This window comes from Echinops telfairi, unplaced genomic scaffold, assembly GCF_000313985.2.
Source record: "Echinops telfairi isolate 266 unplaced genomic scaffold, ASM31398v2 ScPeMD7_7458;HRSCAF=8496, whole genome shotgun sequence".
Lineage (NCBI taxonomy): Eukaryota > Metazoa > Chordata > Mammalia > Afrosoricida > Tenrecidae > Echinops > Echinops telfairi.
The window spans coordinates 36,995,439-37,014,717 of record NW_022111358.1 but is presented as its reverse complement, the minus strand read 5'-3'; the positions used below and the strand labels follow the sequence as shown (position 1 = coordinate 37,014,717).

At 38.3% G+C, this 19,279-nt stretch overlaps 1 protein-coding gene and 1 pseudogene across 1 annotated transcript in view; one reads left to right on the top strand and one right to left on the bottom strand.

Moving 5' to 3' along the window:
* HELZ (helicase with zinc finger) overlaps window positions 1-19,279 on the bottom strand; it is a 174,977-nt gene that overhangs the window by 103,259 nt on the left and 52,439 nt on the right. The window contains exons 9-13 of the mRNA XM_045299480.1: window positions 18,170-18,245; window positions 16,017-16,215; window positions 15,486-15,593; window positions 14,199-14,496; window positions 5,173-5,440 (exon numbers count right to left, since the gene is read on the bottom strand). Coding sequence (XP_045155415.1) covers window positions 5,173-5,440; window positions 14,199-14,496; window positions 15,486-15,593; window positions 16,017-16,215; window positions 18,170-18,245 — 949 coding nt within the window. The remainder of the gene's footprint in view (window positions 1-5,172; window positions 5,441-14,198; window positions 14,497-15,485; window positions 15,594-16,016; window positions 16,216-18,169; window positions 18,246-19,279) is intronic.
* Window positions 1,990-2,601, top strand: LOC101664143 (annotated as a pseudogene).

Sequence of the window (19,279 nt, the reverse complement as noted above, 5' to 3'; positions counted from 1 at the left end):
GATGAGAGCTACTGCAACAGAGGAGCAGCAGTAGAGGCAAAAGCCAATCCATGGAATAGAGTGACAGACTTCCCAAGCCGGAAAACAAGTAAAGGTAAGTGCTTTTGTCAGGAAGCTGGCTAGTGAAGTAGGATGCCTCTGGGCTCTTAAGTCGGGAAATTGGACTTGGTGACCCAGGGAAGTGGAGCTGAGTATCTTCAAGCTAAGGCTTACTGGAGTGGGGTGCCTCTGGGCACTTAATTCAGGGAACTGAGTTTGCTGAGCCAAAGAATTTAAACTGAATGCCTTGGGGTTGAAGCTTAGAGCAAAGTGGTATGTTCTTTGGAGACTTATTAGTAGATTGGCAGAATTTTGTAACATGTCCTAATAAACCCTGAGCATTTCTCACTGGCATTACTTTTGAACTTCTTTAATAAACCCTTTAGTCATGAATTTTGTGTGAGTTCTGCATAGCCATTGCAATACATATTAGAACACAGAAATAAATTGCTGAACATTTAGTCATCACAAAACCATAATCCCATTTCAAACACTTAGCATTATTCCCTAAGAAATTCTAAATATCCTGGGGAACCGATTACAAGGATCTACATATCACCTCCTCTCTGGGGGATGGACAACAGAAAAGTGGGTGAAGGGAGACGTCTGACAGTGTAAGATATGATAAAATAATAGTAATTTATAAATTATCAGAGTTCATGAGGGAGGAGAGCGGGGAAGGAGGGGAGAAAATGAAGAGCTGATACCAAGGGCTCACGTAGAAAGCAAATGTTTTGAGAATGATGATGGCAAAAAATGTACAAATGTGTTTGACACAACGGATGTATGTATGGATTGTGATAAGCGCTCTATGAGCCCCCAATAAAATGATTTTTTAAATTTCTACTAAATATCCTATAGTTTTCAACTACCTTAAAGCAATATATTAAAATGGCATGGCTAGATCTATTTTTGAATGTCATTTCAAAACATTTGGTTATAATTTAGCAGGTAGGAGCAATAAGAGCATCCTCTTGTGACACTGAGTCATACCTTGCAACCCAAACTCTTTCAGAAAAGGCACTAGAAATAAAAGTTCTAAGTTCAGCTTGGTAGTTCATCACATGTTCAAAATGCAAACACAGGAGACTTTTAGAAGTGCAGCTACTAATATTTAGCTGTCCTAGAAGAGTAACAAACCCTGAAATTACCTTAACAAGTTCTCACACGTACTTAAAATAAATACCGTTTCTAAATGGGAGTAATTCAGACACATATAAAATACAAAGTATATCTTAAAGTATTATTTCTTATTGAAAAAAAAATTCCCTTTCCATTGTTACATCCCCTATTTTGAAACCAGTTTGAACACTTACATAATTTCTAATCTTCTGGGCAATAGTAAAATAGCCAGTCAAATTTTCAACCAATTAAAAATCACACTTCTAACTAATGGGAACCATGACTCTCAACCTTCACAACAGTTTCATTACTTGTTTAAACATTTCTTTTCAAAGCTAGACAATGAATTTCACTTCATGAAATTTCTGACTATTATGAATAGAGACCAGCCAAGATAATGAGCCTATCCCTCGGCTTTTTGGGCTGAATCGAAAATCACTGAGGCCACACCCACCTGGAGGATGAAGTATGCATCTCCATACAAAGTCTACCTCGGTTATCTCCCAAGAGGCCAGGCCCAAGGGTTAGGCTTACCACTGTACAGTTCTATGGAGCCTGACCAAACCCAGTTTCTTTTGAAAATGTGGACCGTAGAATTACACAGATTTCACATCATGGTAGACGTAACGCAGATCAATGTGTGGCTGAAGAAAAGAGAATCCAGAAAAAGATCTAAATCTCAGAAGCACTTTCTAGAACTTCAGTGAAATGCAGTAGCTCCTTTACCATCTGCAGATACCTCACATTCAAACTTGCTGTGCTGCTTAAAAAAAAAAAATAGTAATAATCTCTTCCTTTAAAAAAACAACAACAGTATTGCTTTCCCAGATGGCGGAGGGGCAGATCCTGGTGCTTGATGGCCGCAGCCATCTCCTGGGCCGTCTGGCGGCCATTGTAGCCAAGCAAGTGCTGCTGGGCCGCAAGGTGGTGGTGGTGCGCTGTGAGGGCATCACCATTTCTGGCAACTTCTACAGAAACAAGTTGAAGAACTTGGCCTTCCTCTACAAGCAGATGCACACCAACCACTCCTGCGGCCCCTACCACTTCCGGGCCCTGAGCCGCACCTTCTGGAGAACTGTGCGAGGCATGCTGCCCCACAAGACCGCACGGGGCCAGGCTGCCCTGAAACCACTCACGGTGTTGGACAGGATCCCATCCCCTATGATAAGAAAAAGCGGATGGTGGTCCCTGCTGCCCTCAGAGTGGTGTGACTGAAACCCACACACCCAGTTTGCCTACCTGGGCCGCCTAGCCCATGAGGTGGGCTGGAAGTACCAGGCGGTGATAGCAACCCTGGAGGAGAAGAGGAAGGAGAAGGCCAAAATCCAATTCAGGAAGAAGCAGCAGCTCATGAGGCTGCGGAAACAGGTCAAGAAGAACTTAGAGACAAAGATCAACAAGTACACAGAGGTTCTAAAGACCCATGGACTCCTGGTCTGAGCCCAATAAAGACTTAGTCCTTCAATAAAACAAAAGAAACAAACAAAATTCCAGCCACAAGCCAAGTAATATATTAAAATAGAAATAAGCACTACGTTTGAAAGGTGTAGGAGAAAAAAATAACCTTTTCAACGAGGTCTGAAACTTTGTCAAAAACTTTTGAAAAGCTTTACAAAATATGCCTGCTACGGACATGTTACAGATGTCCTTTCAGAACTTGATCTAATTATTAGCAAAACGTTGTTTCTTTGTATGTTTATCAATTCCTTACTGTTCGTCACTAAATTCTACAGGCCTACCAAGTCAGATGGGGAGTTTCCAACCTTCACTCCAGGGTTACCTTTAGGAGTGAGGATCACTGGAAAATTTCTACTGTCACCTAGTAGTCCCATCTTGTTCTTGTCACATCCTTCAAAAAGCCTTTGGGTATTTAGCATATAGGATGTCAAAATAATCCTACTTATTAATACTTTGTAATATACCCCCTACTTGAGTCAATAACCATAATCTAATTTCCAAAACTGTAGAGAGAAAGCACACATGCTGCCCCCAATAAGACTACATCCTATCTCACAGCTACGTCTCCACTCTGTCTTATACAACCCTCTTTTCCATGCCTGAGGGCACTTTTGCATTAAGTGCTGCAAATGAGCCGTTTCCTTTATAGTCCGTGATATATTGCTTTTTCTTATCTTAATAGTAATAATGTGGTCATTGTAGGACATTTCGAAAGTAGAGAAAAACTATACATCTGAACACAAAAATTAACGCTCATTCCACCAACCAAAGCAGTTTTGCTTCCATTTCTTCCAATATTTCACTTGTAAATATATATGTAAGTATACAAGTATATGTGTGCATATCCAAACACAAAAAATAGAACTGCAGTGATAAGGTTTTATAACTTGCACATTTTCCCCCTTAATATTATATCACAAGCATTTTTATTAAAAATCCTTCAAGAACATAATAGTTAAATGTCATTTGAGCATGTCTATATTCAAAATTTACTTGGTTTTTACAACTCTCTGAAAGATATTTGCTCAGGTATCTTTATCTTCTTCATCTTTGATTCCTTCATCTCTGCTGATTCCTTCTTCAAGATAAATCCCCAAAGAAGAATTACTACACTATAAGGTTCAAATGTTCTACAGACCTGCACTTCAGATAAAACAGAACAAATAGCCCCCAGAAATATTATACCCACTTAGTTCATCACAAATGTTCTCTTCTTACTATTGTACGATTTCTTCTTTTTTTAAAATTTAACTCATATTTTCTTTTTTAAAGAGATTTTACTTATTGTTAATTAACCCATAACTTTGGGGTCTAATATTGCTGTTCTAAGGTAATCTGGAGTCATTTTAAACATTAATATAATATTAAAGTTAATATATACTTTTTCTATATTTATAATATGATACTAAAAAATCATTTCCAAGATTCTAGTAACCTTTGAAATTCCATTTTCACTCCAATATATATATGATGTATAATCGAATCTTTTCCTCAGGTAAAGGAAAGTATGGTCACGTACATAGTATGTACATATATATAAATGTGCTTGGTACAACTGATGTATGAATTGTTACAAGAGCTGTAAGAGCCCTCAATAACATGCTTAAAAACAAACAAAAGTAATTCTAACGGGAGCTTAAAGAAAAGTATACTGCTTAGACTTTATTCAAAAGGAGTAACATTTACAAAAAGTACACGTTTCATAATTGTGGTTCAATTTTTTTTTTTAAGTTCAGCACTGTTATACCTAAAACAGAATGCTATTACCAAATAGGACAACCATTTCACTAACTGTCTGCCTTCACTCGGGCTTTTCTTTTCTAAGTTTTTCAGTATGATTAAAATAATGTTGATTCAAGCACATGGTCTTAGCCTGGAGCATATGGATAAAATGCATAATAGCATAATATGTTAAAGCACTTATAAATCACTATAAAGCTATTTTGTTATTATCAAATGATTTTCCCAAGATCTACATTGTTTCTGTCTTCAAAGACTTGTCAAAATGTATGGTCTCTGGTGCCACATTGAGCTGCTTACCCAAAAAAAAGGTCACTGGACACCTCAGGCGAAAGATGATGCTGTCTATTCTCAAAGAGATTTAAAGTCTCAGAAACCCAAAGGGGGCAGTTCTACTATGTCCTACAGGGTCGCTGTGAGTCAGAATCAGCTCAATGGCAGTGACTTTTGAGTTTTTATTTATGCACCGACTATTCCTGAGTGCTTACTGACTCCCACTGAAGGGAAGCAGGGATGAAAGAAGAGCGACCACCACATACTGATCTCATAGCACCTGGCAAGGAGCTTGTCGCCTAGGAGATGCTTAGCACAGTCCTGTAGAAACAGGAACTGGGTGTGAAACCATAGGGATACCAAGATGAGCAGGACACCGTTCTTACCTTCAAAAGCTTAACTTAAAGATCGAAAACAACTACTAAAGAACAACCAGCTTGTTCTTTATCTTCTCTTATACACGCAGCTTCCAAATGAAAGTGGCCATCCAGAAGGGAGCTAAAAAGAAGGCAAAAAAGAAGGGTTTCCAAAGTAACTTACTTGCTGACTTCTTTGTACTGGGCTATCTCCTCAATATAAAGAAGGTCATGCAACCGTGACTGATAGTTGTTCTGAGTCAATGATTTGTCTAACACCGATTGGGTAAACAGCTGGTCAGCAGAGAGAGGAATTTGGTATCTGATAAGAAGGCTCTTCTCCAAATCAGTAGTTTCACGAGGCTCAAAATCTATGATAGTCTTAGAAGAAGAATCCCAACGCTTAGCAGTGGTTACTAGCTGTTGTCTTGCATGCATCAGGTATTCGAGATCTAAATGGACACAAAAACACATCTGTAAAGGAACACAATAATTGAAATTCTCTAAAGATACATCCCATTTTGCTAAGAGAATTAAAATCAAAATAACACCAAAAAAGTCACTACACAAATCACAAATGTATTCTGAAATCTGGTTTTAACAAAAAATAGAACTCCAGGTCCTCAATAAATAAACACACACACACATAGTATATATAGAGTATATATGTATGTGTGTATATATATTTGAAGTTAATGCTTCAGTCAAAAGAAATCTAGTCTGCAGAAAAGATAAAATACATTTCTTCTTAGACAAACTCGATCAACTATTAATCTCTCCTTGCCTCACTAGAGAAAGGGAGTGATGATCACCAAAATCTATTTATTGGCGTTGGGGTGGGGGTGGGGTATGTGGTAAAATCACCATGAAACTATCTGAAATAAACTTGCTACAAACAAAACTCTTCGAACACATTCATGTAAATCACTATGAACACCACATAAACATGTCGTGGAATTTGGAAAGCGGATTATTAGATGCAGTTAGGGTTAAAATTAACACCTTATCATTAGATTTCCCTTTGGACTCATTTGAAATTTGCGCTAGTTTTCAATATTTTCTGCTTTCTTTCAATTGAGGTTTTTCTGTTTTACTTTGCTATTGTCGTTGGGTTTTATGGTGTGTGTTTTTCTGTGTATGAAATCCAGGAGAGGTAAATCTATAAAGACAGTAACTGGGTTAATGGTTTCTTGGACATACGGTGAGGAGATTGTGGGGATATGGGGAGCTGATAACAACTGTACACAAAGAAACAATTGAATTGGTATGTGTTGTGTTGTATTCTCAAAAATGTTTCAAATGGTTGAAATGGAAACTTTTTTTTTAAAAGGTCATGCAATTATCCACTCAAATGCAACTTCAGAAAAATCTAGTCTATTCTCATTGACATTATCCCACAAATAGGGCTCCATGTTGAATGACAATTCCAAGTTCTGATATCGCTGAAAAAAAGGGCTGAACCCACCAGATTGTAAACTCTGAGCACTGGATAGGTTCACTCTGTCTATAGTGTACGTTACTTTTCTACTGGGTGTAACGCAGACACTGAGATAAAGGGAACTGAAGGGCTAGGGAAAAGGAGTTGAGGAGAAGGGTGTATGATTGACTCATTAGCCAAAAAATCCTGGTTGAATATACAACATAAATTGGAAAAGTGGTTTGACAGCTCCGTGGAAATTTTAGGCAGACGGCTTTTTAGAGGGTTAGCCAAAGATCAATTAAGTCTCAAAAAAACAGAAATAAGTTACTGTATGCTAACACATGTAATGAGAACATAATGCATCTTCCTTAGTGAGAGCTTCTATTGAGAAATGCTATGTTTACATTATATCGTCAACCATCAAGAGAAATTTCTCATTAGCAAAATATTAAAAGAAGATAATGGTCCTAATTTCCAACCCTTGTTTCTTGAAGAGATAGTTTTGTTATCATAAGATGCAAATAACATAAATCTGACTATTATCATCATCAAGATGTAAAGAAGAACTACTTACTAAGAACCTGCATGTTTAAAACCCTCCGGATGAGAGAAAAATTATCTTCCTATTCTGGGCTAGAAGTATTCAAGTTTTTTAGAAGTCACATGAACTACTATTTGTTTTTCTCGTTTTACCTATACAGATGCAGGATTCAGACTGATTTACAGAACTTTTAACAGTGTCTTTAGTGATTTCAAGGGGTAGCACAACAATTTCAAAGCAATTATCAAGTAATGTAAATTTTTATTCCTTTCTCCTCCCCATACCCATAAGCACAGTGCAGGAGGATTTTGAGGGGAGGGAAAAAATCCCTGTGCACCAGCATCAATGTCTACCCATGACTGCTGATCTAAGTCATCGAGTCATATCCAAAATAAGCTGTGGTCAATGACTGCGAATTTATGGGTGTTCTGTAAACAATCCTCTTTCCATACTTCATTCGAACTAGAGTAACATCTGCCTCCAATCTTCTTACTTGTAAGAAGCAATCTGTCATACCTGTTTAATTGTCCAACTAACATGGTGACATCATCGGTTACATGTTGGGCTGTTAGCAGAAAGTTGGCGGTTCAAACCACCAGCTGCTCCGAGGTAGAAAGAGGAGACTTTCTGCTCCCGGGAAGAGTTACCGACCCAGAAAGCACAGGTGACGCTCGCCTCTGTCCTACGGGGTCACTAAGGCATTAGAATTGGCTCAACATACAATCCATCCTTAAAGGTGCTTTGGTCTGTAGAGTTTCCCTTTAAGAGGAGGAACGTAAACAGCGACAGCAGCTCCCGGAGAAACAGTCCAGACTACCTCACTACACCAGCACCTGTGCCACCTGCACACCTGCTAACACCGGCACCAGACAAAGACCTTGCTCAGGCCAGACTGAGCCAGCTCAGGCATAACAGGCACTGCACTCCAACATGCAGCAGGTTAAAAAGACAACAATCTGGGAAGAGGGACAATGAGCAAGTTAGGATCAATATTCATAAAACCAGTCAGGGAGAGTTTAACACAGACTTATTGACTAAGTCCTTCAATATCAAATCTCCAAGTCAACTTGCCAGAAACTGTAAACCTACAGAACTTGCTGGCCTGAGGGTAGGCTGAAACTATGAAGACTGTAAGAGATTCATAAGAAAAGGCTCAAGATAAACACATGAAGTTAATCTTTTGAAGATAACACAGATTGGAACAACTAGTCTAATGAAGAGACATTTCCCAACACCCTTGACCTTCTGACCACTGAGATTCGTTGGCTTGTCTTCACGCAGTTACTAGTCTAATGCAGAAAACTACAAAGGGCTTGTTTCAGTTTGCAGTATGCAGCACAGCAAACATGGAACATATCTCCAATAGGATCTTGTATTAGATACAAAGAAACTGAGGGAGGAAAAGACTGAGAGAGTACAAATATTATGTTCTCTATCCCTGGCACAGAAGCTGGCCCATAAAAGCAGGGCTATAAATTTGTATTAATTATGGAATTTCTTTAAAACAGCTATATTTATCTAAGACTTAAAGGGAATGAGAGGATATGCGTTCATTCCAAAATCAAACACCACACTCTTTCTTTAAAAATATTGAATCGATACCTTTATAAGTCTTAACTGCCTATACTAAGAATAAAATAAAATCCACAAGGAACCCTAAATTACCACTTCAGCTATTCCCTTCTATATCCTTCCTTTCACCAGAACTGCTCATAGAAACAAGATGAACACCTCTTGCTTGCTGGTGTTTTCTGTCGTTATTTTGCAATTCGGCAAAGAGGCTAATAAGAGTTGTAAACAGGAGGCCATCATTCTTCCTTCAGGCTTCGACTTGGTCATGTTAATCGTTTATGGAAAACACAATTCCTTAAAATCTATTTTTCCTATGACTTTTATGCTCAAATCATAAATCAATATGTTGGAAATACATATTTACTTATATATATGCTCCTAATTTACAAACAACTCTGGGAACTTAGGATCATCTTTAAAATCTTACAACGCTTTAATGCTAATGTTAACATACTCTGCTGGACTCAAAATGAAATGTATAACATCAAATTTTCAGATTCAAGCAGAAAAAATTAATTTTCCAACACCCAGTCTCCAGATCTTAAAAGAGGGATTATAAAAGAACGGTATGGTCTGATCTTTGCCACCTATTTTTGAAAGGCATATCTTTCATTAAAAAAGAAAAGGTTTTTTGTTAAATACATACAAGTGTCTTCTTCTGAACCTGAGCCTCACCAATGGGGGGGAAACCCAGAAAGAAAAACAAAGATGACACAGATTTCCAGAACAGTTTCCTGAACTGCCACAGAACTAGATTACACAAAATCCATTCACAGTCCAGAAATGAAAAAGGTTGAGTGCTTTCATCATGCTTTTTAAAAAGCTGCAGTGGATTTTTTTGTTGTTTGATTTCCCTCCTCACTTCAAGTTTGAATTAATTGAAGCAGACCTTTTAGAGTTCAATACTTAACATACGGAAGACCTACTACTACATGAGTTTATCTGGCGTTTCAAAAGAAGTCATACATGACGAAACTAAGTAAGGTCCCACAATCGGAACAGCTTGGCCAAGGCCTTTACTAAGAGCCAAGAATGTTTACCAAGATGCCCTGTGAACTGCCTCCCAGGAAGAAAACCAGCATGCAGCATTCCTTCATCTGTACATGGGATACTTTTCTATCAAACCCATGTATTCATGTCTTGCAACCCAGGTTAGGAAACACTAAATCAATAGAAAGTCAAGCCTGGTCCAATCTTGCAACTATAGAAATGAACTCTGTTACCAGTACCAATTTAAAGTCAAAAACTTGCTTATGTAGCAAACAGCCAATCAAGTGGATAAACTGAAAACCACAGTTCCCATTCAAATTCAGTTTCACAGCATCACTAAACTTCCTTATGAATGCAACAACTAAATTATATTGCTATCGTTTGTAATAGTATCAAAATTGTATAGAACCATGATAGAGACCAAACCTAATTCAATTCAATTCCATTGTACCCGTGACAGGACTGGGTTCTTAATTCCAGGTCAGGTAAGACCAAGGAAAGGCTTGGTTGGCTGAGGCTGGAGGTGAAATGAACTAGGCTGTCATACGGCCACCAATTAAACAGAGTACTTATCTTGCTCTCAATGTCTCTGAATGTGGCTCACACAAAGATTACACAAAAAGATACGAAGTAGAGGGCACTGGCATTTTACATTTTATTGTTGCAGACTGTTACATGATGATGTGATTTCATATAAAATCTTTTGCCCTGAAACTTTTTACTGACAAGAACTTTGCTGTAATAATCAAAAACACACAGAAGCAGAACAAGTATTACACTGTTTATATCCTAAATTTACTTACCTAAAATTCTATTAAGACTGTATGCAACAATATTGAAACAAATGTGGTCAAATAAAAATGGCTAAGAGGACACAAACAACAAGCCATTAGATGTCATCAATTTTAAAAGGGTAAAAAATTAAAAATTAGCCCAACAGGTCAGCTATTACAAGCAATAACCAAAAGAAGTCTGCCAAAGGCCAGTCAGCTTACTTAATCCTAGATTTACTTTATTTTTTCTTTTTATAATGTTAAAAATCTATCAGAAAATATATTTTGTATATTGTATCTTGTTCTCTTAAAATATTTTTTTTCTTCAGTTGTTAATAAATCTTAATATGTGAAATTGCTTTAATGTTTCCAAAGTAGGTCAATACAATGCCTGCTTGCTTGTTATCCATTCTTTTCCATGACCTAAGTAAGTAGCAGTCAAATGAGACAAGGATCTCAAACTGCAGAGAGGTTACTGAACAAAGATGCAGTAGTGGCTCCATAAGAGAGGATGTCCCGGGGACTTTGAGACAGTGCCTGGAAAAGGACATCATGCCTGGTACAGTCGAGGGACAGGGGAGAAGAGGAAGACCCTCCACAAGATGGACTGACACAGTGGCTGCAACTATGGGCATAACATAACAGCAATTAGGAGGATGGCGCAGGGCCGAGTGTTGCAGTCTGTCGTACACAGGGTCATTATGAGCCAGAACTGACTCAAGAGGATCCAACTGCCACCACCACTACCATAGCTGAACGAAATATAAAATGTATTGTGCTTTCAAGGTGATACATTAGAAGGGTCAAAAATGATACGCTACTTCTCCCAGTTACAAGGCTCAAAGCATCAGTCATCTTGGATACCTTCTCCGTACATCTACCTTCTCATTGACTTGACTGTCTCATTATCTGCTATTTCACATTTATGGTAATTTTGGAAACATTCTAACACAGCATCACCAATGGTCCAGGTCCTATGCAGGGCAAACCCAAGTCCAGGGCACCCTCCAGAGGCCCCAATGAACACTGAGCTACACAAGGGCGACAAGATACCTTCTCCCATTTGTCCACAATATCTTGGATCAGCCACAGGGCGCTAGCAGGCTGCAGAGGTCACAGGTGGACAGTAGAGGTGGAAGGAAGGTGATGAACAACACCTCATTGGTGAGGCTCAGGTTCAGAAGAAGACACTTGTATGTATTTAAAAAATTTTTTTTCTTTTTTTAATGAAAGATATGCCTTTCAAAAATAGGTGGCAACCCATCACCTTCAACCCCCACCAGCTCTATGGTGATGAGGAAGACATGCTAGGGGAAGGAGTCTGCCATGCCACATACATTCTGAGATGTACCAGGAGACAGGCAGTAAGCAAGTCAGTAAGGGCAAGGGGAGGACAACAGGCCTAAAGACAGGGCACAGCTGAACCCTTGTTTAACACCCATTTCCCATAATGACACAGTCTTTAGAATCTCACCATGTCTATAAGTGAGGAGTGGGTGTATTGTATACCTAAAAATGTGGAAGAGCATCAAGGAAGAGTTGGGCATCTGTGGCATCATCAGGGCTAGTCTAGTAGTAATTCTCCTACAGTGCAAAGCTGAGGCAATGCAAAGAGACCAACTGTACCAAGTCTAAAATAGCCACTTTATGGCTCTTTTCAAAAATATTTGCCAACTTTTATACTAGTAGATATAAGCCAAGTACTTTATATTGTCAACCATCCTATTGATTTGACTATGGAAATTACTTTATTCTCATTCCAAATAGTCCTGAAAGTACAAAAATACAAATACATCAGAACAAAAACAGGTAAAAGCAGTTAAAATAAGTAGAAAATAGGAGTAAAATGTAGCATGGGTGATTTCAACACACATACAAGAAGGCCTTACAGAATTGTTAAATTTAGGTCCCAGTGTTGTTTTGACCTTACTAGCTGCTAAAGTAAAGAAAGAGAAGCAGTTCTAGCTATTCACTATGTACCCCAAATAAAATAATGGCACTTATTCATGAAAAAGACAGCTCCTTCTGGGTTCTCATAAATGGAACACTGTGCACATTGTGAAAAACCTCCTCCACAAGATGGCTACTTACAGCCAGCGCAAAATAGCAGGTTCGTACCGCTGTGCTACAGGAAGTGCTGATGTTAAACATTCAGCTAAGCACCTGTAAACCCAGCCAAGAGCAAAGAAAGACAGGCTAGCAAGCCATGAGTTATTACAGCCAGTTAAAATAGCCCTTCCAGAAAATCCCTAATGTGATATATTATAATGCTGATATGCCTGTGGCTATGGCCCCATTTTGGAGGGCATTATCTGCTAACAGGAATAGGATGAGATTAAGATTTGACCTTGTAGAGGGTGTGAATCAGGCCACACTCTTGGTTTAATGGTTATCTTGGTTACTGTTACTTGTAATGAATGTAAGGAATGATTTGCAACAGCTGAGAGGAGAAATGATGCTTCTGGCGTGGCCTGGGAAAAAGCCTCGCTGATTAAGATTAGTAAGAGGCCAGTGCCTACTGGAAACTTACTGCCAACGGCCCTGGTCATTTATGCATAAATAAGAGACAGTCCAGGGTGGAGAATAGATTATTATATTTCGGTACAATTAAAAATATGAAGGGTTATATGTTAATTTGATTGCACTATTGATTAAGGTGACCAGATTTAAAGCGGGACATCATGGCGGTGGGGCGGGCGGGTGGGGGGGTTCTTGATTAAAAATTTGGTATGTATGGACCAATTAGACCGTTCCCTAGCTTGTCGTGCATTCTTTCCAAAAATCGGGACTTTTTTAAAACGCCCAAAAATGGGACATCTGGTCACCTTACTATTGATATACAAGGTAACTTCCAGTAAATGACCCTTTCCTGAATAGGTCAGGTAAAAGGGTGGAGGAAGACACTGATAGGATGTACCTGTAACTGTGAACAGGCTTCCCTGTAATGTCATCCTACTGACTATAAAATGAGCCCTCCAGGAAGCATGGACTAGAATCTTATCAATGGCAAAGGCCAGGAGTGGAACACGTCTTCTAGACCCAGTGTCTAGCTCATCCCTACATGACCTTCGGATTTGGGACTGAACAGTATCCATCACCATGTGAGACCTGTCCTCAAACTTTAGTGCATTTCTATGGGATGCTGCAATGATGTGCAGAGCCCGGAAACGGGCAGGAATATACTCAAGGGAGAGGGGTGGGAAATAGCTGAAGAGCGCCATGGAAGAATCAGGCATTTGAGGCATCATCAATCCCCAATTCCTTGGAACTAGCTTGGTATTAATTCTCCTAAAAGAGATGACTACCACAGCCCTTTCCTCATCCTGGTGGACTCCAGCATAAAACGTAGCACAGTCAACAATATGACAATGCACACAGTATTCCTCCACTTCTACAGGCACATACTTATCACAGAGCTACCTCCAGAAACACACAGCTGGTCCTGGAAGGCACCTTGGCTTCCTTTACACTGGTGAATGTGCACAACTAACTTACCAAGACTCGTACAGAAAACTTGTCCATTCACTTTTAGCAGCAAAGTTAATATGGAAAGTCAACATATGGACATGGAGCTAATAAAGTTGTCTCTACAATTACCATTCAGATGATTTTTGTAGCCAAATGAATATTGAAAAATGTTACTGTGTTAAAATCCTCTTACTTTGAAGATGACATCGGTAGACCCAACCAGACCTGATCACAAATATGGGAAAGCACCGGACGAGCTTTGCTTGATGACTGAAAGATGTGAACCACAGTGAGTCTGTTACAGAATAACCAAATCCTTAATTTGGGACTTGTGCCTTTATTATCCCCTCCCTATCCACAGACTGTTTAGAAGCCATTATACCTTTTAATGTGTCTACTAAAGTACCTTTTAATACAGTGTATCAAGGGAAAGATTTAAATATTACCTTCTGTAGAAGCTGCATCAATCATTACTCTTTGCATGAGAACCGGTTCCAATCCAAAGTCGAAAACTATGGTTTGGCGAAAAGTTCCAAATATCTCTGTGTTGAATGCTATCCCGACTTTATACACATAATGATCTAGTCCATTCTGGGCCATCTTCCCTCCTATCCATTCTTGACAGTTCTCTGGGACGTCTTGTGACACCTGGGTAGTACTATCTCCAGCAGATATTGCAACGATACTAAAATGAGGGCGATGAGCATCATAAAGTAATGCCACACGATACAGCATTCTTGCAGGCTACAAGGAAATTTAAATAATCCACTGAGTACAAAGGGGAAAAAAATCCTATTGCAGTTGGGCTCCTCAGTAAAAATATTACCATAAGTGACTTTTATTTTACCCCTATATCTAAAATAATATGCTAAAAATATAGTTGTGCGCATAATCCACAAAAAAAGTCCCTTGTCAAAATGATGTATGTATGATGCACTACTAGCCAGGCTACTTTCGGGGACGTGGTCATCTTTCTGTGGCAAAAACTACCACCCTGTATGGCCAGCGGTCTCCAACTTTCCATCTGCCTAAAGAGTTTAACCTAAACTCAATTAGGCAAGACCTCGGCATCAGAGGCAGCAACCCTTGAAGGTACTGGACTGGGTTCAAGTCTAGAAGTTCCCAGAATTTTCACCCCTAGAAGCAAATGGCAGAGTGGATGAAATGGCCAGGAAAATTTGACAAACTCAACCACTGTTGATGCTCCCAGGAACTTTTGACTTAACTTCATCCTTAAGCTTGAACATGATAATTTAATGTGGCAATCACTGCAGGAAATGTCTCTTGCACTAAAAATCCACTATTATAGGATTCAATTAAATAGAAAAACTAGTTGTCATTCTGCAAGCATCTTAGACCTGCCAGATTACATGCCTTAATTTTCAGGTACATAAAAGTCACGAACCCTTGCAAAAAGACTCATCATAAGTATCTTACACAGCTACATAAGTCTTATCTCCAAGTCTAATAATAAAAATGTGTTTTGAATGACTGAATACAGAAATACACTTTAGAACAATACAGAATCTACATACAATGGACTTATTTCAAGACATTATTACATTTTTTTATGGTTACACAATTGTTTGTCAAAACTCCTAGAAACGTAGAGTAGACAGAGTGAATCTTTTTTTTTCTTCCTATTATTGCTCATTTAACAGAGATTGGAAGGTCCAAAAAAGTTTACAGAAAAGTCAACAATTCGTATAAGTGAACTGGCAGAAAATGCACACCTTGCAAGTGAGAGCAAAGGTCCATGTTTGGTGAGATCGCTTGGTGCTGACGGTAACCGACAGGCCAGGGTGATGCTCTACCTTTACTCCTTCGATACACTCACTAAGCTGGAAACAGAGAGAAATTAGTGCTTTGCTCTTTCAACTGAACGCACAAATAAAAACTTGTCACATGCATTATAAAAGAAATGGCAATGCTAACAATGTGGTGGAGGAGCTCAGCTGACAAGGTATTTGATATAAGCTCATTCTCCAAGATTTTTGGGAAAAAGTAAAGTGAAAGCAAAGGGACCAGACAAGACAAAGAAAACAGCAGTGATAAACAGCCAGATGAAAACAAGGTAAGCTCTGCTCTTTATTTTAACAAACGGTGTAACACCAGTTACGAAAAACAGCATTTTACCAAGAATCGGGTTCTTCAGACAGAGAAAAAGAAAACCAGCCCAAACAGTGCACATCGTAGAGCCATGATTCAATCAAGCTCATTGTTTGAAACAAACAAACGGAGAAAATATAGTTGATCTTCCTCACCACTTTCTCTGGAGATAATGAATTCATCCATTTTTCTATCAAGGTTTCCATGTAACTGCCTGAGAGCTGTTTGTTCTCGTTTTGCTGTTTTAATTTTATCAACCGCGAAGCATATCTTTTCTGCCATTCTGCTAGTTCTTCTTGGGAATGTGCTGAAGTACACTGGGCACCATACCTGCAGATTCCTTGCTCTAAAAATCTAAGTCGAACAGGAGAAACGGTTTGATCATGTACTTTGTTGGCCCGCTCAAGAAATAAACTCCCAGCATTTGCCCTCTGACTCTTCAATAACAAAAGCAAAACATGATCTCCTGGAAAGTTGTATTTGTCACATTATTCTGTACAAAGGAAGAAGAGGTTCAGAAAATATTTACAAATAGTTGGTCAAAAGCAAAAACTCCTCATTGGAATTAGGGATCAATCCTAAATCAGAATATATTCATGAACCTCCCCCAAAAAAATATAATTGAAAAAGTATTCTTCCTTTGTGCTGTAACAATCTATTAGACAATTCCTCTTAGAGCAGAATTTTTCTAAAGCAATACTGACATCAAGTGGCTTTGTTGCTCAAGCACAGGTACACCCTACTTCTCAAAATGATAAACCCTACAAGGAATTTTCAATATGCTGTAAATTTTACTCTGGGAAAAAAACTATTACTAAACTATCAATTTATTAAGGCTTCTACAATCACTCCTCAAATCTAGTGCTATTTGCACCTTTATTACTATTATCTGTATTTGATGGAAAATATTGGACTACATTTATTTCTTTGAAATGTTAAAAAAGCTTACAATGTTTATATTAAGGTATAATTTATTCAGTGGATATAATTTACTCAGTGGATATATCCATGCTCAATGGATATTATTTTAAAATCTTTATTTTAAGGGATACGGAGTTAATGATTTCCCCAAAATCTGTGGCTCAGAAATTTTTATCAATTCAGTGGTTAAAACAGATAAAAGTCCAAGATTTGAAGCAATAATTGAGAGAGAAAAAAATACCCTCAAAATGATGGGACAAGTTTCTAATCAATGAAAACATTAAAAATTGATGTAAACCCCTCTAAGAGAAATAACTAAAATAAACTTTATATACCAAAAACATGAGAGGGATAGTAATTTAAATATAAATTTCAACTGGAATAGTCAGAAATAGAAAATGAACCACAGCACAATATAAGGTATAAAAAAACGTAAGGTTTTCACTATACGTGAAAATATGGGTGTATTTGAAGCTTTTCCTAATGACTCACAAAGGCTTGAAAGTAAATTATACTCGTTTTTTTTATTTTTTACTTCAGAAAACACTTTAAAATCATGTGTTTTATGTTATTCTTATTATGTCTTAATAAGCCAAGTATTTTTCTTTCTATTGTTTTGTTTTAAATAACTTCCCGTGGGGAAAAAAAAGGTCATATACTCCTATTTCCTCTTCACAGGACTGTGCTCTCCTTCTCCTACAAAATACCACCAGGATTTTCACATTTACTATTCAGTTTCCTTATTTCTCCTCCAAAATCAAAGTGAACACCCTCACTTTTCAGCCATAAAAGCTACATTCCGAATTGCCTTAAGTAACCATTAAGTTCAGAGTAAAATGAACTTATATCTGAAATCCTAAAAAGAACTGAAAGGTTAACATTTTAAAATGTTATTTTTAATTATTAAATTTTAAAATGTTCGTCATGCAGCCATACATTTCTCATAAATTCTGCACGAGGATCACGTGAAGATAATAGATTTTCTTTCCCCACTGCCCACTGCCCACCTCCCCCCACCGAAAACATACTCAAATAATTTTGATATAGATCATTTCAATTTTGAGCACCATAATCTAGGTAAATTTCCGAACAGCAACTAAATTCAGTCATAATCAAGCTGGGCTTAGACTTTTGAACGAGGTCTTAACAATCCCCCTTTATCTAGGCCACTATTTGTCATTAAAAGGTTCATTATTGTGGCCTCGACTTTCGATCATGACCAGCTGCCTCGGTTTACACCGAAACCAATTTACTCCTCTGACATTTCCCTTTTCCGTCCTTCACATATTCTTCCCATTTGAATTATTACTTTTCCAAAAGTAAAGGAAAATTATCTATCCTTTGAACAACAGATATGCCATGGGTTTAAGAAAAAAATTCACATTACCTTTTACACAAAGTATATTCCTCGCTGCTTGTGATTCCCCTAGGTGGTGGGCGGAAATGCCAACCATTACAAGATCCTAGAGAGTAATTAGGATATAGTCTTATCATTTGAGGCCTGCTAGCAATTCTGTTATTTTGAGGTATACGAAATCCTAGAATTCCTCCACACACATCATTCCAGCTGATGTAAAATAGGACATGCCACACTTGCCCCTACCAAACACCATCTACCAATCAAATTAAAGTCAATTAACTATACTACACGTGGATCACTGAAGCAGTTATCCCTTTAATATCCCTTCCTCTTTTCCAGCAATTGGTAGACAGACGTCCCTGATAAACTAAAGGGGATGTTGACACACTTGACATTTCTTGAGCAAGGGCTGGGTCTCCTCTACGGAGTCTTTAAAGCCTAAGAAATGATTGTCACCTGGAAGAAAACCTTGTATGATGAATTCCAATACTGATTCGTGAATGAGAAGAAACCCCATGTTATCACTCGTTCCCTAGGGTTTGTGTGACACAAGTTTATTGTAAAAATTAATCCTTTGTGGTAATTAATATCAACTTCAAAAATCTGAATTCTGAGACTGGAGCTCAAAAATTATATTTATTACTTCAGAACAGTATGCACTAGGAGTTGTTTTAATGAAAGCTTCCAAATAAGCCAGGAGATGATAAGGCTTCAGAGAGAGAAGGCTACAACTACACAGACAGGAGGGACAAGCTTTCCAAGGACCTCACATTTATTTCCTCTTGGCTCACAGTGAAGGGGGTGGGGTGGGGGGTATTCAGCTGTTCTTCATTCCTTACTAACTACTACGTGACATTGGGAAAATGACTGAACCTAAGTCAACATCCATTTCATCTCTTATAATAAAGTGGAGCACAAGTCTGAGAAGCCAAGGGCAGCTCATAGCATTTAGCAAGCACTCAATGGACATAGGTCTCTCCTCTTCCCTGCCCTCTGGGGAGAGAAGGGGAGATAACAAACTGTAAATGTAATAGGAACAACTCCACTTAAGATAAGAAGACTTCCTCCCTCTAGAGCAGTGGTTCTCAACCTTCCTAATGCCACGACCCCTGAATACAGTTCATGTTGTGGTGACAC